At 42.6% G+C, this 24,158-nt stretch overlaps 1 protein-coding gene across 3 annotated transcripts in view; it reads right to left on the bottom strand.

Moving 5' to 3' along the window:
- RUNX2 (RUNX family transcription factor 2) overlaps positions 1–24,158 on the bottom strand; it is a 218,109-nt gene that overhangs the window by 59,230 nt on the left and 134,721 nt on the right. For 2 of the 3 annotated variants that reach the window (XM_088052744.1, XM_088052742.1), the window contains exon 7: positions 6,080–10,885. The exons of the other annotated variant lie outside the window; for it this stretch is intronic. In XM_088052744.1, coding sequence (XP_087908870.1) covers positions 10,407–10,885 — 479 coding nt within the window. In that variant the 3' untranslated portion in view covers positions 6,080–10,406. Of the gene's footprint in view, positions 1–6,079; positions 10,886–24,158 lie in introns of those variants that run through there. 3 annotated transcript variants of the gene reach the window in all.

Consider the following 24,158-nt stretch of genomic DNA (forward strand, 5'->3'; position numbering starts at 1 on the left):
CATACACCTGGCTCTGTAAATCCATGATAATCATGATAATCAGTTAATGTTGCAGAACATGAGCACATTATCTGTTGGTATTTTCTGGCATGGAGGAGCTCATGAGCTGCTCCAGGGCAGATGCCCACAATAAAATGCCAGTCTTGACATGACCATCCCAGAAAAACATCCTTTATAAACAAAAGCATTGCACAGAAGAAAAAAAAAAGTCTCTGTACCCTGTAAAACTGAACAATCAAAATGAGTTCCTAGTTGTAAACTTATGAAAATAACAATTGGAGGGATCCTTTTGGTTGGGCAGAGACAGGGAGGTTTGAAACAGCACGTACCAAACCTACCCTTGTTGGCAAGGAAAGGGGTTGTACAAGTTCTTCATAAACAATTTTATCTGTAGTCCTTAGGCAGCAATCCTAAACACTGAATGAGTTCTTCCCATCATTTCACAATAGGTTTTTTTCTGGTTTCTAGGAACTGTTTGTGAGGACTGCCACTTAGCATCTGAGAAAAATGTGTGGCCATGATACACAGTTAATTCATTCTCTTGAGCATTGCCCCATTGCAGAAATAAAAAATATAATGTCACCATGTATTCTACTTTTCTCTAACACTTTCCATCCAATACCTATAAGCACATTACAAACATGAGTGATTTTACTATGATTTCAAACACCCCTGCCCAGAAGAAAAAACAGTTCCTGTGCTGAACATAAGGAAAAGAGGGCAGTGTGAAGAGAGGCACAGGCATCTTCCTTAATGCTCAATACAATGCGTTATGAAACCCCAATCCTGTCTTTATCTAGTACTTTGAATTAATGTCTTCCAGACAAATAAAAAATACTGAGAACAAAAACAGGGCAGAGGGGAAAGTACAAAAAAAGATGGAACAAAAATGCCATTTTAAACCACTGGCCCCTACTCAGCATGGAACCATTTTCTATGGCAATGAGGAAGTCAAGAAAATTCCTTGTTGAATTGGTATTTTCTACAGCTTCCCAAAAGCTGTGAATTTTGTAGCTCTGTAAAACAGAGGGTGAGATCTCTGCCAACACTGATCCAAATCCTCAGACAGTGCTGGAATTCCTTCTCTACACACGGTGACCGATCAGTGAAGGGACAGAAGCACAGGCTGAATTTTCAGTCCTGACTGTAAGATCCAGCTGCCAAGTGGCATTGCAAAGACAGACCTCTGGAGATTTCTCATACTTTTTTTGGCTTATTCTCCTGGTGTGTTCATCTTAACACAAATCAGCTGTTTTCCTCACTTTTATAGTATTAGCAGAAGAGACTTTAGCATCTGGCCTGGCTATTATTAAAAGATGAGAGCATCCTGCTCTTTTAGGAGAACACCACTACTGGTAATAAATGGAGAAAGATCCTTTGCATCCAGGTTTCCTGAGATCTGTCTGGATTATTTGGGTTTTTTACCCCTTCTGCTGTAGCCTGTCCTTTCTATTTCCTCATGTTTGCCAGCCTCACACATCCTGGAGCAGGGATAAAAATTGTGTTTTCCTGGAAGAAGCTGTCTCAGAGTGTTTGCATGTAGCAGTATTATTTTCAGCTACTAAGGACTTCCTTGGAAATCAAAAAGTAAACAAGCTGTGGGGGGTTGAGGAGCTGCCTTAGTGTTTAGGCTTTGATTTTATATTTAATAGGACCTTAAAGTCATAGGCTGGAGGAATAATCACAGCACCTTCCAGTACCTAAAGGGCCTCCAAGAGGGATGGAGAGGGACTTTGGACAAGGGCATGGAATAACAGGACATGGGGGAGTGTCTTCCCACTGCCAGAGGGCGGGGTTTGATGAGGAACAGATTCTTTGCCGTGGAACAAGTTGATCTTTAGGGTCTCTTCCAACACAAACCATCCTGTGATTCTATGAATACAGCTGAGGGGGAAAGGAGAGGTCACTGAGCACTGGAGCCCTGTAGATGTGCAACAAGGTTTTAAACATTTACTGCACCTTGTGTGCCCAAAGTCAGAGGCAGGGACAAACCAAACCCTAGTGCAGATGCTGGGGAAGAAGTTGCCAACTTCACTTTGGAAGGTTGGGGGTGGACATCAGGAGAAGCTTGGGGATAGAATGCTCCACTGAAGCCCTGACTTTATCTCCATGCTTACAAGACACCAAAACTTGCTGGGCACAGCCCTACTGAGATGATCTGATGGCTGTGGTCCTGCATTGAGCCTCTCTTGAGCCAGGAGACCAACAGAGACTCCTTCACTTCACTCAACCAGCACTTCAGTGACCCTTCATTGATTACACCCACACTTACGGGTTGGAAAATGCTGCATCCAAAACCACGGGACTATTAATAGAGGGACTTCAGCTGATCTCTTCTGGCGTAATCACCATCTGAATTTGGCCTGGTGGCAAGCATTAATCACTGGCAAGTTGCTGCAATGTATCAACCTTAACATGGGCTGTTTGCTTTTCTCTAAGTGTCGGGACATCCCACAAGATCCAGCTGCTCATCCTGAGTGAGCTGCCGGGAGGGAGCGGCCAAGGGCTGCCTCCACGGACTGCAGAGATCTCTGCTTTTCTTCCTGCCCCACCACAAATCCTGAGTAAATCTGTTGAGGCAGCACAACTTGGCCTTAGCTCTGCATTGTTATTTGACCAGATCAGCAGTCTGGAAACTGGGTCATTTTTTTCTAAACATGTGGTTTAGAATTGTGCTGCTTCAAAGGACACTATCCAATGGTGTGAGACCAAGCACTGGATTTGTAGTAAAAAAAGCTAAACAACAACAACAGTAACAACTAAAGTTCAAAGATCTTTGTAAACACAGAGCCCATAAGACACCCTGACACAGTAGGGAAATAACAAAATCCCTGATCTATATTTAGGGAAACTGAGGTATTAAAAGAGAAGTCCCAAGCTGTCTGGAGAATCACAGATGATACTGAAATTTCTCAGCTACATAAGTAAAACTAATGTTTATTTACAAGTTCTTACAAATATAGGGATTTTCTCAACTCTCACACAACTGGAGTAGGGAAATTCAAGTCTGCTTGTTATTTAGGTAACACAATCAACATTCAAAATGCAAGTTGCATCTACACTAACATATGCAATAAATGTGCACAGGAGTAGTAGGGCAGGCCTGAGAACTTCAATTTTAAATGATGTTGTACATCCCAAGTTATTTGTTTGCACTGCATCAGATCACCAGAAGCTTTTGGAAGTTTGGGCTTTGCTCTCTTTGTATCTCATGGCTTTATCTGCTACTGGTGCCTAGAGTTTCCTATTCCCAGAGGGGTAAATGCTGAGATTCCCCCCTCCAAAGTCATACAAATATCACAAAGAGTCCTATGGGAACATCTCCACACATCCCAGACTGACATTTCACTAGTAGATCTAAAGAGAAATGATAATCACAGGAGGTCCGAGCTAAATATTTAATTTTTTGCTTTAAGGTTGTACTAAAACTTTTCTTCAAGATGTTGAGTAGAAATGCTCAACCTGCTCCCAGTATTTTATGTCACAGTTGTCCCCATCACCCTGTCCAAAGACTATGCATTTCTAACAGATTTGTTTATAATTTTTAACCCATCCAACAAATGTTTCTAGTGAATAATGCTTTTGGGCTGTACTCTGCAGGCATTCATCCAAGTGGTGAGTGTCTGAGCTGGACAACCTCACTGCACCCCTACCCAAAACATGTTCTAGTGAGACCCCCCACAGGCTGCAGAATACTGGTCATCTGTGAGAGGTTACCCAGGGGAGCAATTTCACCCCAAAATATGAATACATTTCCTCCTGATGATGCAGAAGGTAACTAGGCAGTTCATGTCAATCCTTGGATATATAACTGAGGTTATTTCCTTCTTTTCCCCAATAAACAGCTTGATGAATGTTTTATTTGGTGTCAGAACAGGGTTTGGTGCTGAACCATAAAGTCAGACCCTGCTTCTTCTCACCCCCACCTCTCCAAAAGAGCTTGTTTTAGGCACAAAAAGGGCTGATTTAGGCCTGTGGCTGCTCTGAGCCCTTCCAGTGCTGCTCACAGCCACAGGAAATTAAAAAGTTAAAACTGAGGTGGGCAGGGAGCGGCAGTGTAGGACTGTGTGGGACCAGCAAGGCCAAACTCCAGCAACCCAGAGCTGGTGTTCAGCCCTCACAACCCAAACCCAAGATGCTATTTATTGACACTGAAAGATGGGGAAAACAACAGGCACCACTCCTTGCAGGAAACATCTCTAACTGTTGTCTCCTAAAGCAGTCTGAGTCTTATCTGCCCCCACCACTCCACATGTCTCTGTACAAGGCTGTCTTCCATGTTCACCAGGGGTGGTAACTTGCCTCCAGAGTGGTTGATTTCTTTGCTAAGGTAAAAGAATTGCCTTCTTAAGCTGCAGAGTAAACAAATCAAAAAATCAAAACCAACATCCCCAGCATGAAATTCAGTGGGAACTACTGTACTGGATCAGAGGGATGGTTTGGCTTTATCAGCCCTTGTGCTGACCTATGTCTGCTGTAGATATGCCAGAGAAATGTGCAGAAACAAACAAAACTGATCTTTAAGGTCTCTTTCAAACCAAACCATTCTATGGTTCTATAAAAAGAGAGATCACTGTAACTTCTCAGTAACCTGCCTATGTATGAGTTTAATCTTGTCCAACCTCTTTATTCAGATTTCATTTAGCTGAATATGTGTTCTCCATACAGTCACACAAGCAGTTTTTATCTCAGACAACAACCTGTAGCAGGCAGCTCCCAGCCTGCCTCACAGGCCCATGGGATAATTTGGAAAGGATCGTGGGAGGTCTCCAGATCAACCTCCTGCTCAAGCAGCCTCAACTTGGAGGTCATACCAGGTTGTTCCATGCTTTACCAGTTGGGTCCTCCAAATCTCCAGGAACAGAAGTGCCACAATCTCCCATGGCACTTGTTCCAGCACTTCATCATACAAAATGGAGAAAAATTTATTTCCAGTGATGGGAATCTGGATTAAGTCACCATGAAAGCAAGACTATAATGAGGGTCCCTCTGTGCAGTGAATAGCTGAGATGAGTTAATCTGTGTGCCAGAAGGCAGCAAGAAGCCTTAGCACTAGTGCTTGTAGCGCAAGTCCCGCCCAAAACAATTTCTATAGTAACTATACCACAGAACATTGGTTGGTTTGCTTGGTTCCTTACTCTTGGATAAAATTTCCCTACAGTCAGGACTTGGATTATGAGCTGGAATGAAAGCACCCTCAAGCAGTAACCACCATGCAAGAAACGTGTAGGTCCATGGTAAAGCCAACAAGAGCTCCCAAAATCAGTATCAGTAATACTTAAACTTCATAGTAAAAGGTTTCTCTAAACGACCAGAACCTCACACCTCTCTGTGCTACTATTTCTCTTTCACAGACTCAAGAAATAGCTAAAAAGGATATGAACTTACTATGAAACCAGGCACAAGCTTGCATACAACTCCTGTCCTCTCCTCCTGCAGACAGCCTTGGGTGAACTTAACCTCACCTTCATTAGCTGCATCTCCTCCTACACCTGACACTAAGCTGGAGGAAAAATAACCTCCCTCAGTCCCCTCCCAATCCATACATCTTTTGCTGCTTGAAAACTATTCTTGCCTCAGGCCATGCAAATCACAAGATTATCTATGACTGCATTCCTCAGGTGTGACCAGGAAGAGGTGCAGATAGCTCAACCCCCATAATGGAAAACCACCACAAATCCAAATCCCTCCCAGTTTAGAAATCTATCCCAGTTTTCCCTGGGAATGTCCTGGCTAATGCCAGTTGTTTGGTTCTAGAGTTAATGACCTAGGAAGATGAACAAGAGCAGTTTGCACTCCTCTAAGAAACATAACTTTCGATAATTTGCAGGCTCAGGAAAAGAACTGACATTTGAGATCAGGTTTAGAAGGTGTCTTTCACAACCCAAGGGCCTGGAAACTTGCTTTTTATTTAGTTGAAAATCCAAGTGCTGCAGAAATTGATGGGTCAGCCACAGACAGCCTGATCCCATGTCCTGCCATGTGCTTGCTTTACCCTGCCTGGTGCCAAGAAGAGACAAGGAAGAAAAAGAAGCGTAGAAGAGCATTAACAAAAAAAAAAAAAAGCCATTTTATTGAAAATGAAATTAAAACTTCAAATTAATATTACAATCATGAGAAAATGCCAAACAATTCAATTTACAGTTGCAACATACAATACAAATAGTCCCTTTGAAGTTGAAGTAAACTGATCCACAATCATCGTCTGTGGCATAAAGCAGAGTGTGTTTGTACAATATGTGCATGAAAAGCAAATCTTGGGTGACAGCATTTGAAAAAATAAAAAAATTAAAGCTTGTATTTACACAAAATGCTACAAATATTTTGTTCCAGCGGAAGTTCAAGATTGGTAAAGCATATTTAACAACAAAAAAAAAAATTGGAATGTCACTCATATTACCTAAAGTTACTGTAAAAGTATGGTTTTGGCTGATATACTTAAAAGTACTGCATTAAAAAAAAAGCAAAGAGTTATCTGTAAACATGGAAGTAAACAAACATCTAAAAAAAGTTCTCAGAAAATGTTAAACTGAAATGCATTCTATTTAAAAACAACAAGAAATTCAGGGGGGCAGAGAATGGGGCTTCTTTGAGCTCATGGCTGATCCAGGTTTAATTATTGCTTTTGCTCATGGCTTGCTGCTGCTGCAGCCCAGCACGGAGCTGAGCCTTGCTTTGCTCAGGTTGAAAGTGCAAAATTCTCCCCACTGCAGATGGTACCTGTGGAAAATGGTAAATCTTTGCTCAGGGGACTGCTGGCAACAAAGGTTCAATGCTAAGGAAGACGCAGCAGCTGGGCTTTTAAAGGAAACTATAAACTCCACGTGAATGATGCTGTCGGACAAATAATTTGCTTTACTCTTCTGTCCTGACCCACTGTACCTGATCTGGTTACCCTTAGAAGGGGGGAGACGAGCAAAAGGGACATTGTGCCTGTTGTGCTGGAAGTAAATCTTTGGTAGGATAAGAGAGCTGGAAGATAAAAAAAGGCAATTTTTTTTCTTTAAATCTATGACCGGTGCCAAAGATTGTCACTGCCCCAAGAGAAGGGCTGTTGTACCTTGAGAGAATTCTGTTCTGCAGTCAATGCCAACCACCTCACAAAAGCTCAGATAAATTGGTATGATTCACTACATAGCACCGTTTGGGTCCAAAAATCTGATTCAAGAGCATTTCCAAGTGACCTTGAAAGCATTTTCTGAAAGCTCTGATGAGGATCTCTGCCTCAGCCTGCACAACTCCCTCCATGACCAGCCTGATGTACCGGGACAGATTTTCCAAAGGCACCAGGAGGGTTCAGGACCATGGGGATCTACTGAAAGTCAAGGGGCTGGTGCTCCTCTGTCCACAGGTACTTAGAAAATCCTTTCCTTCCTATCTCAAGCAGGAAGAGCCAGGTCAGGCGAGGTCATGGATTGACTGGATCAGGCACACGTGCCTCGACTGGGCGGAGAAAACGTTTTCAACGTTTGTCCCTAAAGGTCCAGTTGGAAAACCACGGGGACACAAACAGAGTCCTGTCGTTATTGGGCAAAACAAAAGTCTGGTCTGTGCTGGATTTATCCAGAAACAAAAAACAAGTGCTTGAATTTTACAACAAAGTCTTAAGGAAAAAAAAAGAAATTCTGGGTTGCTGCCTGCAGCCACTCTTAACAACATTTCAACACAAAAGCACCCTAAAAATTACTTAATATGCATACAGTAAACCTTAAAAAGCCCTTCTCAGCAATAACAAATAATGTACAAATATAGTACCTTTTATTAAATAGGAAACAGCTTGCACTGGCAGTACATCTCTTTTTCTCTTGCTTACTAAACAAAAAACAAAACTGAAATGTGTAACCAGACACTGGTTTTTTAAGTGCTGCTGAGACTAACAAACGTTACTTTACAGTTACAAATAAATGGACAGTGGTATGCTTCAAGCTACCACAAACCAACAATAAATAGAATCAATTACAGCTTCCATCTTTGAAGGAAAACTAAGTATTAGAAGAAAAACAAAGTGTCTTACTTATACTTTAAGCATACTTGGTATACAACCTTTAGAAGGCAAAGACTTTATTAATTTATTATTTTTAAGAGCACGTCATCACGCAGATTGGAGGGATGTACCATGCTAATGGCAGCTCATTTAACAGCTTCGCTGCTAATGAGCAGTGAGGGTGGTGTCCGGCTCTGTGTGGCTGTGCCCAACATTGATTTACTGCCATAATTTGGAGGTAGCCAAAGATCACCCAAGGAGCAGCTTGGAGGAGGCTGCGGGCAGCGGTGACTGAGGGAGTGGAAAGAGGGAGCTTTGGCCAAGCCCACTGGCACGTGCTGAACGTCCCACTAAGCCAGGCTTAACACCTGCCTGGGGAGAGCGTGGGGAGGATGGCTCAGCTCCCACCACATCCAGACAATGCCATGTCACCTCCCTGCTTGCCACAGCAGCCCTGGGCTGGGCAAAACTGGGGCCTCTCTATGGCTCTTTGGCCACAGCCTGGCTGGGGTTTGGGTGCTCTGTTTGTGCCAACCCTGGGAGCCCCAGGGTGGCTTGGAAAGTGAGTTTATGTCTTCTGTGTGGGCAGAGGTGAGTACTGCTGCCCTTGTGCTCATCCCTCTAACACGGCAACAGCCACATCAGCTTCAGAGCCACCACAGCATCTGCATGGCTCCCGCATTTAATGCTAACGGGCGGTGACTCGCTACCAGGCAGTTTCTGTCTCAAGTTTGAAACCTTTCCATTCCACCGAGTGGGCTAAAATTGCAAGGGGAGGGGAAAATGTTTCACCATTTCTCCCTTAATCCCATTTCTGAGATATTTAAGAATTAATCATTTGCAAAATATGGGCTTTGAAACAGTTTTGATTTTTCTTTGGGAAAAAAAAAACCCTGTTGAAATCCACATTATGCTGTGTATATTTAAATATGAATCTTTTCAAATTTTGAAGTTCTGAGAAAAAATCCTTGGAGAAGAAGAAATTAGGGGAAGGGTGGAAAATATTTCATCCTTCCTACCATTTTTCCAGTGTCTCCACAACTACTGATTAAAAGGCAAGACTGTGTTGAAGGCAACCAGACAGCTAATAAAAATATTTTAAACACAATATTTCCTTCATAAGTTATATAAAAAGATCCTACATCCAGAATCATTTGATGTGGATGCATTTAGGTTGGGTTTGTTGTTTTTAAGTCATATTGTAAACTGGTTCACACTGGAACTGCTTTTCAGAGTTGGGTAAAGGTCTGAGGTTTATACTATTGCAGAAATGTAATAAAGCAAAACAAAAAACATTTTTAGAGACCGAAGTCAATATATCATTACATTAAGAAACGTTTAAAGGGTCCAAATGTCATTAAATAATTATAAATATTCTTTTAAACTTAAATGATGATTCATGTTAGCAAACAACCTCAAATTTTACACATTTATAATTTAAAAAAAAAATAAGAAAAAGAACATAGCCGAACACAAATACTATGTATACCATTTTGGCTCTAGTAATATATATTGCCATTCTCATGTTTTGCATAAGTAATAACATTTTGTTTTTTTGTTTTTCAAGGTTTTGGTTGTATTTTTTGGTTTTTGGCTAATCGAAGGCAAAACGAACGGATACAAAAGCAAAAAGGAAACCCCGGGGTTGGCTCACCTAACTTGAAAACTCATTCTCTTTAAGTACCCAAAAACAAACCAAAAAAGCAATGAACACAGAGAAATTCCAACTGTTATCCGCAGCAAGGCTCGGACAGAGTTTTTTGGGACAGCTGTTTTCATCTGAATGGATCATAGCAAAATGGAAGCAACTTGCTCTTTGCTTTCCTTTTTATGTGCACCAATACAAACCAGGTGAATTGCACTACAGGTGTGGAGAGGGTCCCAAAAGTTGTATGATTGCAACTGTATCTGGAGTTCATGGTTAGTTTTGTTTTTTTATTAAAATAAAAGGGAATGCAGCCTTTGCCTTGCATCACCATGTTTCTCCTGATAGCCGGAGAGTCCGTTCTCTCCTTGTTGGCAAAAGTACTCACTAGTTATTACAAATTCTAGGGGGAAAAAAAAAAGAAGGAAAAATTCAAAAAAAGAAAAAAAAAAGGGGTGATTTTTTTTGTGTGTGTAGAAAGTACATTTTAAATATAAAACAAGGTAAAATGGTTCCAAGGGGAAAAAAAAAAAGAAAATATGTGCTTTGATTCACATAATCTGAAACATGGGTTGTGGTATGTTGGTAACTCTTGTGTTATTTATGGCCATTATCATCCCATCTACACAGTTGCACATATTGGTAAAATCTGTTTTTCTTAAAAAAAAAATAAAACAAAAGAACAGGCACTTCGTAGTTAGTCGACCATTTGGTGGTTTGGTGGATTTATTTTTTTTTTTTTGGCTTGCGGAGGTCGGGCTGGCTACAGAAGAAATCTCAGTACGGCCTCCAAACGGACTCATCCATCCTGCCACTAGAATTCAAGACGGTTGGGGAGCTGCTGTGGCTGCCATCCGCCTCCACCCCGTCACTCTGGGTGGGCAAGTTAGGGTTTAGCAGTGTGCTGCCGTTGGACGTGGTGGTGCACGGTGGGAGCATCCTGGAAGGGGAGCGGTCCCCTCCCGGCACCATGGGGAACTGGTATGATCCTGACGAAGTGCCATAGTAGAGATATGGAGTGCTGCTGGTCTGGAAAGGTCCACTTTGGTTTTGGGAAGAGCCAGGGTAGGGTGGTGGTAGGTAGGTGTGGTAGTGAGTGGTTGCGGACATACCCAGTGACATGCCTGAGGTGACTGGCGGTGTATAGGTAAAGGTGGCTGGATAGTGCATTCGTGGGTTGGAGAAGCGGCTCTCAGTGAGGGATGAAATGCTTGTGAACTGCCTGGGATCTGAAAATGGGCCCAGCTCTGAAGCACCTAAAAAATTATAACAAAAGATGGGGGAAAACAATTCTGTAAATACCATTTTTTGTATCACGTGATGATAGAATTTTATTTTGCTAAGATAACCCACTTCTTTTGGCCCCCAAGAGAACAGCAGATCATATCAAGCAATACATTGCAAGGAACAGAGTCACACATCCGTCTTCTAGAAGTGCTGGGCCAAACTCATCCCTTGTCTAACTCCACTGATGCCAATGGAGGGAGCAGCATTGCCAACCTGAAGTGGTCAAAGGTCATGAGTTGGGTTGGGGAAAAAAAAAAATCTCAAAAATCAAGAGATTGAAAAAGAGTCAAAAAAAGAAAGGGGAAAAAAAAATTGCTACAATCAAGAGATTAAAAAAGAGCCAAAAAAAGAAAGGACTTGGAGTTGATTTGCCTTCTGGTTTCAGATTTTTGAGGGTTATGTGTCTCTGTTTTTTTGATTGAGCCTCTTGAGAAACTCAGGTCTGGTTGCACATAAAAGCTGAGATTCCCACCTCAGCACAGGCTGTCAGGAGCTGGGATTTACAGAAAAGCAGAAATCACTGTGCAACTTGTAGTAAAGCTACAAGAGCTGGCAACACCAAGTTAACTGCACCACTGACACCAGGGGAGTTACACTGGGGTGACTAAGACCCACTTCTTCTTGCCTTAAATCAATTTATTTAGGTGAGAATCCACTCAGCTGCTTCCTTTGGCTAAAAACCACTGTTCGCTGCATCTGAAGGATGGACAGGGCCACTGAGCTGATAGTAAAAACGCAGATTTTACTCTTCAGAGAACTTGATGGAAAATTACAAGCCCAACACTCTTTCTACCATTGAAAAAAAATTTGTTTTCATATGTAGTCTCTGCAGTCTGGTTGAAAAAAAAAAGACCACACAGTTTATGACTACTGTGAATGTCTGGATGCTAACGCTGTGAATTGGAGTCTAACGCAAAACAGGGATGGGTAAACTCATTTTGCCTAATTTCTAATCCCACATCAAACACCCAAAGCTTTGGAGCAGAACTGGAAAGCAAACGTTAGCTTGGTGATGTGCTTAGGAGATTGTGGGATGGACAGGAGCAGAAGACAAAGATGGTGAAAGCTCGTACTGAGATCCAGAAGAGTGGAAAACAGAGGGTGTGGGAAAAGGACAGAAGGAAAGAGGGAAAGCCTAATGAAGAAGTGCAGAGCAAGAGGAGGCAAACGCAATAGCCAGTATGCAGCTGACACATATACTTACAGAGAGCTGAAAAGAGTAGGGTATAAATAAAGGGGGAAAATCATTAAATCAAATGGACCCTCCCTGCACTTCCCAGCTGACACACCTAGAGCTTAACAGCCCTCCAGATCCCAGGGTTCACTCACCTCTTTGTCAGTCTGCTGAACTTGACTTAACTAAAATGAAAATATGGCGTCTTCTAGATGCCAAACTGATATGCTAAACACTAAAACACTCTGTGTATCTTCAGTTTAAGATGAAGCAATGATTTTCCCTGCAGACAGGCTTCACATGTGCCCTGCTGACATTGCTGTGCAAAAGAAAGGTCTCTCCAGCCCTTCTGTTCCTGGTCCACTCTGCTAGTAAGCAGCAGACTCAACAGCCTCTGCCACCTTGTGTGGCACATTTTGGGATTTAGATCTCTATTCTTGCCTGTTCTTCCAGCTCCATGAACCCATGCCTACAATGATATCTAAAAGCAGCAGTGGGGCAGAACTCAGGCATAGTTTGGGTTCAGGCTGGAGGACCTGGCCCACAGCAGGCCAAGCCTCCAAATCAGCCTGAAACCTGGGGATTATAATCCTCCATCTCTAACAATACTGAGCACAGAGCTTTAAGTGGGCAGTAAAAGCCCATTCTAAACTTTGATGACAATATGGTTACTATTATCTTTATCTTGGACTGAATCAGTGACCTATGGGTGAATGGGTTTGTCTCCATCATCAATCCCTTCAACCACAGCGCCCTGGAATGTAATATAACTTGTACCTTTACAGCAAACACTACTACTTGATGCAACTTCTTTCATTCCCAACTGCAAACAATAGCCAGAGGCAATACCACCCAGATTCAAAGCTGTAATTTTGGAACACTATCCTTTATATTGTGAACAAGTCTGATACGTATCTGGAAATATAAGGATAGAACGTAATTTCCCCAGCTGCTCAAAATACTGAGTTTCAATCTGCTACTGCTTATTCTCTCTCTTTTTATTTTTTTAATTTTTTTTATTTATTGTAATTGCAACTCTCCCAGCATGAACAGAGTTGCTCTTAGTAACCTGATAGAAGCTAAACAAGACTTTTACAATCAAAGGTGGATCTGGTCTGAGTCTAAGGGTATAGAAGAACATTGGCATTTTTGGTTTCTTTGCAACCAATACTTTATATTTTTCCTTAATACAAAGGTCTCCATACAGTTTTACACATTAAATGGCAATCTCCCTTTCAGAGCTAGATGCAAACATTCTCTGCATGGCTGCTGCCAAGATATTATGTCTGTGTGGAATGACTGGGAATGTGCACACCACACGTAGGCATTTCAAATGTGGGGCTGCAGACCTCCTTATGTACCCTAGTAAATCCACACTTGTTTGTTTTTACTGTTGCTTGTAAAGCACAATTGTATTTACCCAAAGGGCAAACAACCATAACCCTGTCTTATCTCACTCATGGCTGTGCCTGCACAGCTCCTGCACACTCATTTCTCCAACTCCCCTTTTGCCCAAGTGCCTTTTGCTATCTCCATAACTCCCTGCACAGGGCTGTGATTTGCTCCCAGCTTTATTGTATCGCCATTACGTAAAGATATTCTTAAAGATCAGAAAAAGTTCTCAGTTCTAAAATCTCATTTCTAAGGGAAACTTACTAAAAAGTTAGCTCTAAACCTCAGCTTCCTGCCACCCTCACTGCTGTTCAATCTTGTTGATGCATTTTCACTCTCCTCCTCCTCCTTTCTCTGCGCTACCTCCTTATGTTAAGGTTGATTTTGGTTCTAACTTGGAAACCCCAGACACCTATTCATTTATACATGTTAAGCTCTTTGCTGGACTGGGAAGATAAATAGTTCTACTGGGTATGGTGCCCATCTTAGTGTATCTGCCTGTGCACAAAAAGTGATGTGGATCAGCAATATAGCAACATGGCAGTGCAAGTATATAATTCATAATAAAATAACTACAATATTATAGTAATTTATTTATTCCTCTCCCCAGGAGGATTAAAGTTTTAGGCTAATTTTTCCTCCGTCAGAGCAAGTAAATCATTTGCATCTGTGAATTCCCACTCTTGTGATAGCTTGCACTAAAAGGGTGAAGCATAGACCCTCCGCCCTACATCACAGCCACCACATTGCAAAACAACACTTGTGTAAAGAGAAGAGACTTTATTTTGTGCCACCAGAAAGAGAGACACATCGAAGAGCACAGCAAGTGATCTTCTCCTATACAGTCTCATCAGCTGACTGGGCTTAACAATAACAAAAAAAATTAGAAAAAGGTATATTTTTGGAAAAAAACGAAAACATTTCACATCTGAATGAGTCCAGGTTAAACAATTTTTAAATTTTTCAGGCTGATTCCTTCCTAACATAGCCTGGCACTCCAGTTTTCTGAGAGCTAAACATTTAGGACAGAAAAGTGATCATGTTAATATGCCAATATATATGCTAACATCCTAGATTCAAGAATACTGCTCCAGTGTGTTTCATATTTAGAATAAGAATAATTAAAATTCCATGTGGTTTCACTTATTTTGATGCAGAAGCCTCATTAAAAACCCTAGACCTGGGCATCTGCCAGCAGCCAGCTCAAATTGTTTTGCATCGCGCTTAAAACCCAATTCTACCTGTTGCAGCTTTGCAGCTCCACCATTCACAGCTGCATGTTTGCCAAGGTCATTTCTCTTTTGCAGTTTACAGATGCCAGCTAGTGCCCATTAATGCTCAGGTCTCAATTAATAAGCTGCACTTGTGGTTTGCAGAAAATCAGGCAACAAATTTCTTCAGGTTTACAGCACTTTGGCCAATCGTTCCCAATTATTAAAGATCATAATGTACTGTGGGCAGATTAACTCCTTGTAGGTACAGTCAGGTGACATTTACTTTAAAGAGCTACAGGATATTTTTATAACTTAAAAATATTACAATTTGTTTTTTTATTTATTGTTATAAGGTCACTAACAAGCAAAAGTCCCCTTGGCTTATTGCATATGTTTCATAGGGAAATTCAAGTCAATGCAGAATCTTTCGATGCATGAAACCAGAGTAATGCTGTATTCACTGAACAGTCTGTCTTGAGGAAATTCAGCAACATATAGTTAAATTTATTTACCAGTAGCTAAATTATTCCCTTGTGTTTTGGGGAACTTCAGTGTTAAGACATTTGCTGAAGCTGAAACTAGGTTTTGTGGGGTTTTGTTCAACAGTTCAATTCAGGCTGGGACATTGTACTAATTGACCTATTAAAATAGTTTTTTCCTTCCCCACCATCTACGTCTCTGAATTATAAGTGCAGCCTGGATTACTTACAGCTGATGATATCGCCTTGGATGAAACACACCACACACTTCACATGATGAGACAATTTCAGTCTCGTACAGCTTTGCCAAACTTTAAATGTTCTGGCTGAAATTGTCCATGCTGGGCGTCTGTCTCAGGCTAAATTTTGATTTATGCATTTATTTGTTTTTAAAATTTTAGCTGAAACTCTTCTGCTGGGAAAAATATATTGTTTTACCAATCTTAAACTCCGAGGAGCCTTCCTTTGAAAAGCTGTACCAGTTCCATGCTTTGAAGTAAGGACTTGAACTTTGGAATAGGAGTGGCTTTTGTGTGAGAGATGTTGCCACGAAAATCCAGCCAAATATGAACAAATCATAAGCACTCTGACTAAAAATGGGCAGAAGAGTCTGTGCCCCTACAAAGACACTTGTCTAGAGACTGGAATGAAATCCAGGAGTCACAAATCCTAGCATTTTTTCTGCAAACATTTCTGAAACACAGGGACATTGCCACCTGTCCCCATGCCAGCCTAATAAAGGATCTGTCCATCGATGGCTCCATTCTTTGGGATGGCAGACCCTGAGTAAAAGGAGACCATGTGGGTGTTCATATAACATTGCAAAATAAAATTTGGGAAGGTGGAGTTATTTGGGGTTTGCTTTCTTTTAGAAATCTGAGAAACTATAAACATAACCAGAGGTAAACAAAGGGATATTATTAAGGTTACCATGTGAAGAGTGACAAACTTTGGAAACACCAGCATTCAGGTTACTTCTCCAAATGCACTATGACAAAGTATTCAGCTACACAAGATGCTATTCCTTTCTCATTAACCTGCCCAAGCTGGCCAACTCTGGAGATGTATCCGAGTTGAGGAATAGAGAAGACTGCTGTCCATATATTCCCCAGATCCACTGCTCCAAGAAATCAGAATGGGTGAAGTGAACAAGGCGAGAGAGACCCAATTATTTCCTGAGTTAACTGGATTTTATGTGTTTCTGCCACATGGCTCCTACATGACTCAGTTGAAATGTCTCCAAATCCCATTTTCACTTCCCTCATTTTCTGTGTGCAGCAAAGATGTTGGCTTCTGCTTTGCACGTGCGCTAAACATTCCCAGCTGCAGCTGAAGCCAACGGGATCACAGGTCTGAACACAGGGATACAGATGGAACTGAAATTCTGCTGTAGGTGGCACACAGAGGGTGCACTGAATGACACGAGACCTTAGGGTCAGTCCCATTTCTCTTTCTAAAGCAGGTTCTTTTTTTCTTGTGGATATTGCACTGCAATAAACTGTATACAAATGCTATGGCAGAAATATTAGAGCACAGCCAAGCAAGAAATTATGGATTCCATCTTCAGAGCAGCACCCTGCAATAAGCAAGGCCTGAGGAAATGCAAAGAACAAGAAGCAAACGAAATATTGAAGAGCTGCTCATTAAGTTAGCACTGTCCATCCTGTGCACTGAATGAGACAGGAATCCCGTGGGAAAAGTTATCATGTGATCCTGTAATTAAAATTTGTAATATAATGCATAAGCAGAATGAGGCTGATTTAAAGTTGCACAGGCAATATAAGTACTGAGATTTTCTAATTTCTGAGCTCCTGGTTTTGCCAGTCTGAAGGATTCTTTGTAGTTTGTTTTAATGGGGGAGTGATTATTTTCTGGATCTCTTTGGGTTCTCTCCTAGCATCCTTCTGTATCAGGGGGACAGTGTTATTTTGCTCTTCATTTTGTTAAATTCTTGTTCCCTGTGTTTGCTAATAAGTGCTTATTGAATCACACACAGCATCATCTTTCTGCATTCTTCCAGGCAAGCCTCTGTCTCTCCAAAGCTTCCTTCCCTCTGTACCACCTTCCCTCTGGATGCCTCTGTAGAATGGAGCCTGGGACTGCAATTCACAGGGATCCCAAAACACCTCCTCCTGTATCTACTCCTTGCTGCAGCTGTTAGGTCCTGATCCCACAAACCTACACTGGTGCTCAGCTTCGTGCTGGAGCTCAGGGACATTCCTCCCACACATCCAGCAGCGAGTGTCTACGTGCTGGGAGGGCGAGGGCCACGCAGCACCACAGAAATAATGCACCAGGCTTCTCCCTCTTTGGTTTGCTTTTTGGATGAGCATGTGTCATCTGGATGTTTGGAACCATTTACCATAGGAAATTATATGTTTTTAAATGCTCTTTTCCCTTCCTTTAGTTCAGGAGAAAAAAGAAGTTAAAAAGCATTTGATATTATTTTCTTTCTCAATTCCTTGCCCCTCCACCTCCCAGGTCACCCCAAAAAGGTCTCCTGGCAAACAATAGCTGCAGAAAAGGTGTGAACTTCCCCCCCCTCCTTTTCTTCACCTCAACAAGGTGTTAACTTCAAGGCCTAGTTGGGACCATTAAAACTGCAATATTATTAAGCACAGCAGTCTCACAAAAGTCAGAGGGAGGAAGGAATATTTTAACCTTTTCAGAGCTTCGCACACAGCAGGCAAGACCCGAATTCCAGTGCAACCCTTCTCACAGTCCCTCAGTACCCCAGTTCACACAGTAAACTGCACACCGGTGCCTCCTGGTATTTAGGTAACAGGTCTTTGGCACCTAAAATACCACGGATTAATTTGCAGATAGATGTTTTCACTGAATTTAAGGCGCTGCACCTAAGCCCTTTGCTGGGAGAAACACTCCATAAATAACATAGTTAGTAGAGACCATTAAAGTACCACTCGTGCAAATAAAGGAAAGCATTTCTCAAACAGAGATGTTATATTGCTTAACACAAAAATTGGAGTCTCTTTGCATTTCTTCAGCCTGGGCTCTGTCATTACCTGTCCTGCTCCCTCAACAGCACTTTTCTGCTGAGTTAATCTGCTCCCCTTAAGGCACTGGGGTCTTGCTGGCTGACATTATGCACTCAAACACAGGTGGCTGCTCTCTGCACCCCTAGAGATAGCTCATCTAAAATTTAGGGAACATCAATAGGTAGAAAAATATAACAACCAACCCCTCCTAGATGGGAGCAGAAATGAAGCTGTGGAAGCTTCAGCCATCACTATCTCATTTATAGACATTGCCTCACTTATACAGGATTTATAAACCTTCCTAATGAGAACCACAGGAGGGGGACAAATGGTCACATTATAGAAATAGATCCTGGGTTGGTTATGACCTGCCACCCATGGATCCCTGTTGAGCTGGTGTGATGTGGAGCCTCTGAACTTCTCAGCCTTTGCTATCTCATCTCAGTGACTCCAGTCTGAAGCTGTCACGGGTGATTTGGGTGGAAAGGAACTGGCAGTGTATCAAAAGCCCCCTGCTTGTTTAAAGTCTCAAGCCATCTACGTGCTACACTGGAACCAAACAGTAAATAAAGTTTCCTGGAAATAAGTCCAGGAGCTCTGCAACACCGCATGGCACAGACACGCACACAGGAGCGCAGCGCTCTCCGCTCACTTCTCCCCAACTTCTCCTGCCTGAATTTCAGCCATCACAGCTTTTTGCCAGCCGAAAAGCATCAGCAGGAACACTTGAGGCTTTTCTTGGAGAGTAACCTCAGAGTGATGTATACAGCAAGGGGGTGAAACCACAGGGCTGCGGAGCAGGCACGGTGATGGAGAGCAGTGGGACAGGAATCCTGAGTAAATCCAGTGAATGGGAAGATAATATACATCATGGCTCACAGGCTACTTTATTCCTTCTTTTTCTTTTTTTCTTCTTTTCAGAAAAATGTGCCTTGACTGTCCAGTATAAATATTTGTTTCCAATGTTGTCATGAATTGTACTTTTCCACTGCATGCTACTAACTCAGAAATACCATCTGATCCTCAAGCAGACACAAAGGAACTATGTTTTGCAGGGACAGGGAAGGGGGGGGAAGCCCTTGGCATTGCTCTGTTATTTCACCCTTTAAACCCCTCCTTTCCCCCCCCCTCCCCAATCCAAATTTTCCTTTCGCATCTCATTCAAATAATGGACATCTCTCCCGAGGACAGAGGATTCCTTGCTGGTTCTTGATTAAGAGTTTTTAAGAAGCCGTGAAGGAATATATTCTTTGAAACTGGATCTACTGTAGGATGGGAGCCAGCACACAGGACACCGTGTCTTTCAGAGAGGGCCACACACAGTGCCACTCCAGTCATATGACTTCTCTGTCACATCCTGAAGCCATTTCCAGCTCGTGTGCGAGTTTGTACTCCCATTTAGAAAAGGATGGGATATATTGGGAACACACATATGGAAACACTTTCAGGGAATCAGTTTCCATGAAATCCATAATAAGCCAAGTTGCTTCAGATGTGGCAGTGTGCCTCAGATTAGCCAAAAAAAAAAAAAAAAAAAAAAAAAAAAAAAAAAAAAAAAAAGGAAAAAAAGAAAGAAAATTCTTCCCTTTCAGTCCTTATTTCAGTTTCATGGGGGGGGGGGGGGGGAGGGGAAAAAAAAGAAAATTAGAACTAACTAATGACTTATGGCTACCAAAATGGAGTCACAAAATAATTCAACTAGCAAGAGCACTCCTCCTCCCCCAAATAAGGACACTGCTATCATCATTCCTGCAGCTCCCAGAAAGCTCTCCTGGCATGTGCCAAGCTCACATGGGGTCGGTAGAGCTGTGGCCCTGCCTGTGCCAGCCTGCATGGGTTGGGCAGGTGCCCACTGTCTGGTAACTTGTGAGAGCAATTTTTTCATTCTCTTACAAATTTTCCTCCCTTACCTTTACTTCCCACCCTTCCAAAAGCTGCAACTCAGTGATAAACTGTCCATTAAATTAATCTCCTGGAACATGCCAGATTCAGGAGGGGATGGGCCCTGGATGGAGTTGGCTGTACCCAAGCCATTCTAAAAGCAGAGTTTATTGTGGGATGGTGTATTTAATTTTCCAGGCAGGGAGTTGATATCACCTGCCTGCTGTGCTTGGAGTCAAAGCTCAAGAGCAGCTGCCATGTGCCCTCACTGATGGGTACCAGAGAGCAGGAACAATCCCAAAGAGCACAAAAAAGGACTGGAGGCCAAGTCAGTGCCAGACAGGAGGGAAGCATCCAGCTCATCTGAGCTACTGTGGTGCTGGAATAATCTTGCCTGGCTGAGGAAGTGGGAAGAAGCACAGAAGATCAAGTGGCAGGAGTTCAAATGGGAACTGTAGAGATGCTACGTGCATCTCTGCAACAGATACCCGCCTTTTTATCAAGAGAAAATAACCAGGAATTTGGCTGCTAATTGGGGCCGTATCCTACAAACCCTACTTTTCCTGACAAACAAATGACTCCACAAATAGTCCCTCTGTTTCCAATAGGGTTATTTGCGGTAGGAGGGACCACCCAACATGAGAGGATCAGGCCCTCCACTGCCTCACTCTGCCACTCGCTTCAAACTTCCACAGCCAAATGTGAACACAAAAAAATACCCACGAACTGCAAAGGCTTTTCCTCGCTGCTGCTGGAAAAGCCCTGGACTAGAATGGCTGTGGAAAGGTCTCGTGTGCTATTAATATGATGCTCTTCCTGGCTTCCGCCGCTGAAATGGGGATTTGCCATTTGTTTCTCAGGCTGGTTCTTTCCATTCAAGCCCCAGCACAGTAACTAACTGAAAACTTCTGCATCAAGGAGAAGGTCTCTTTTAAAGTTTGGCTTGGCTTTGCTTTCAAAGACTTGTCTGTATATTTTAGAATATGTAGAACTTGCCTTTGATTTAAACCTCGCTCTTAACAATAGACAAGAGACGATTTCTCTACTGAGCAATTTAAACAAAAACAAACATATTTTGGTTACTCGGCCTTGTTCTCAAAACGCTGTTTTCTTTTTTTTTCCCAGAGAAAAATCAAACCCTACAAATCATTACACTTCTGGCCAAAAAAACTTAAATTCACAAATGTAGATAATCCATTTCTTTTTGCCATGAACAATATCGTACACAGAGAAAGAAGAGCACCTCCCCAGCCCCCAGACATCCATAAAACATGAAACCCCCTCATCTAAACAATTAAAACCATACTCTTCTCCTCCAAAATAACTTCTCCCTTCAAAGGGCATTTTCAGTCTTGGTCCCTGTCCACAAGCAGGGCCATGATGTTGATTTCTAATTCTCCCCAGCACGAAGTCCCGTGTCCCCAGAGGGTGAAGAGCCGCGGCTCGTCCTGCGGAGCAGGCGGCAGGCGGCCGCTTGTGTTCGGAGCCGGGGCTGCACAGGAGCAGCCGCTCCGAGGGGATGAGGGCACTTAACCCACAGGACTTCTGGCTACTGGAGAAAGAAGAGGGGAGATACCCGAGAGGCATTTCCATCTTAGGTTAAGGATTTTAGCAGCAGGCGCAATAATGCTGTTGGAGTGAAAACAGTGGAAAATAACTCACCCAGTGACGGCCAGAGTTTTTTCCCTTACCAGTGAGAACACATTTCCCCCAAGTAACACAAACAGTAGTAACATTGGGCCCTGTGATAAAATGGTCAAACACGTCAGCTTGACTCAAGACTCACCGGCCAAGGAAATTTCAGGAGGCTCAGGGTGAGAGGGAGCCCTGTGGGGAGAGCCACGGGTGAGCACCAAACCAAATCCTGCTCCCATGCCATGGGGCACAGTGAGAACAGCTCGGGGATGTCACAACCCTTGGCATGGCAGGATGGGAGCTGTGGATCTCTAGCCACAGAGCAGGACTTGCCACCATCACCATGAGCTTCAGGAAGATGGAGGAAAACCTTGCACACAACTGCTGGGCTGTTTTTGCTGGAGCTGCTGCTCTCATAGCTAAGAGTCAAAAATACTGAGCTGTGTAAAGACCTACAGAGGTTTCAGTGCATGGATTTAGGCACTCAGTGCCTGTTTAGATACCAAAATGCCACAAAATTCTGCCGAACACGACTAAACATAGCTGTAAAGCAGGGCTAGAGGCACCGTATCCCTTTGGATCTTCACTTTAACAACATACAACTTTCAATCTCATTTAATAAAAACTGTGTAAATCCCTCTGTATATTTTTTTCATTCCTTTCAGACCTAACCTGGGCTTCCTACTAAATTAAGGCGAACTACTGTAAGCAAAGTTTCAACCCATTATAAGATGATCTACACAGCATCCCCATTCATCAGCTGAGCTGAAGCTTAAACCAGCCCAGCTCTGAACACCTCTAAATAAATGCTTCTTCTCCATAATGTAAAGTCTGAATATGGGTTTTATCCTCCCAGGAAGGTGGTGATGAGAAAAAGAAACAGACTTGAGTCTGTAACAGCTCACATCATAAACATGCTCGAGGCTGTTTGATGTACAGCCCCTTAGGCTATACCACTAGCAGCTCTTTAGACCGTCAGTAGAGATTTATCTCAGATATGGTATATTGGATTTTAAGTTCACATCATCAGTAGTGATTAGGAATAGAAATAGAAAGCCCACTTAACCATTAAAGCTGTTACAAGAGAAAATGCTTTCTAGCTTTTGCTATTGATTTGTTTTGTGAATTTGGGAAAATGATTTTTCCTGTGAAAACTTTGCTCACTATACAACCTATATCTCAATACTTCATATTAGCCAAGTGACAAAAGTTAGTAGCACAGTTTAGAAAATACTATGAAATCCTTTGTTGGAAAATATTGTAAAGTTACAAAGATCAAAGGCCAGATAGGCTCTTCAATGGGTGAAGGCACAGAAAAAGTGGAAGGCAGAATGAGAAAAGAGAACTTGACTTGAAATAAACTTTCAGATGTAGTCCCAATTTCTGAGATAAAAAAATGCATACAAAGTCAGCCTGAATTAGCACCTTCAGCTGTCTTCATCTGCTTGAGAAAGCAGCAGCAGAATTGCTTTAAACCAAACCTCCAGCGCATCTGCAGTGCAGGCCAGTGAGAGCAGGAGCTGGCCCGGCTGAGCACCAGGCGCCAGCTCCAGCCCCACTGCGGCTGGAATGGCTTCCTCCATGGGCAAACAGCCTGTCCAAAATACAGCTCCAAACCAGTCTGGTCCACCTACATGGGCCAGGCCAAAGAAGGAACTGGGTTTGGACTACCCTTAAATGCAGCTTCCTATCTAATTTTGGAATCTAATACAGTGGCTCCCGATTTGGCTCCAGTACTGCTTAGATCCTTCCTGCGCTCCTCTTCACCCATAAAAAAGAAAACAACATGGGTTGGCTTCTAGCAGGAATCAAAATGAAAACAAAAAACAAACAAAAAAATCCCTTTGGAGAGAGATATTTGAGAGGAAGAGGGAAGAAAGGGGGAAGAAAGGTGCCTTTTTCCCATTGCCAGGATTCTTCTGTGGCTCCTCCGGCCATGCCAGCATCCACATCACAGCTCCCGGGGACTTCCTCTGAGCAGCTTCTGCGAGATGCCTCTTCCAATGAGCCATTTCATCTTGGTCTTATGTTGCAGAGATTTCGGGTCAGGAGCCCTCCTGGTGTTTTTGAGACACTTGCTTTCCTTCCTATTTGGCCTATTTTAAAACCACGACAGCCAGCCAGCTACCTTTGCAGAAGGTCTATTTTTCATTTGTCAGTCCTTAGACTGGATCCCAGGCCTTGCAATTTGCACCCTTGAGGGTATCTAAATGTTTATTATCTTTTTCACAGAGGTCTCAATACTTTCAAGGCTGACAAACCCTATCCAGCTCTAGTCTTTTAACTGCACTCAAATTAGCTATTTCAACTGTAATTAATTTTTTGGCTGGGATTCATTCTTTGGGACGTAGTTTTATTTTTGTTTTCAGTGGCAACAGCACACATAACTAGTTGGCCCCAGTCAACAGGAATGATCTGCAGATGTTTGATCCTATTTCTCCACACAGGAGCACAGATCTTATGGTCTCACA

The sequence above is a fragment of the Pseudopodoces humilis genome, chromosome 3 (genome assembly GCF_049639895.1).
Source record: "Pseudopodoces humilis isolate 2021_Gansu_Grassland_sample_001 chromosome 3, ASM4963989v1, whole genome shotgun sequence".
Lineage (NCBI taxonomy): Eukaryota > Metazoa > Chordata > Aves > Passeriformes > Paridae > Pseudopodoces > Pseudopodoces humilis.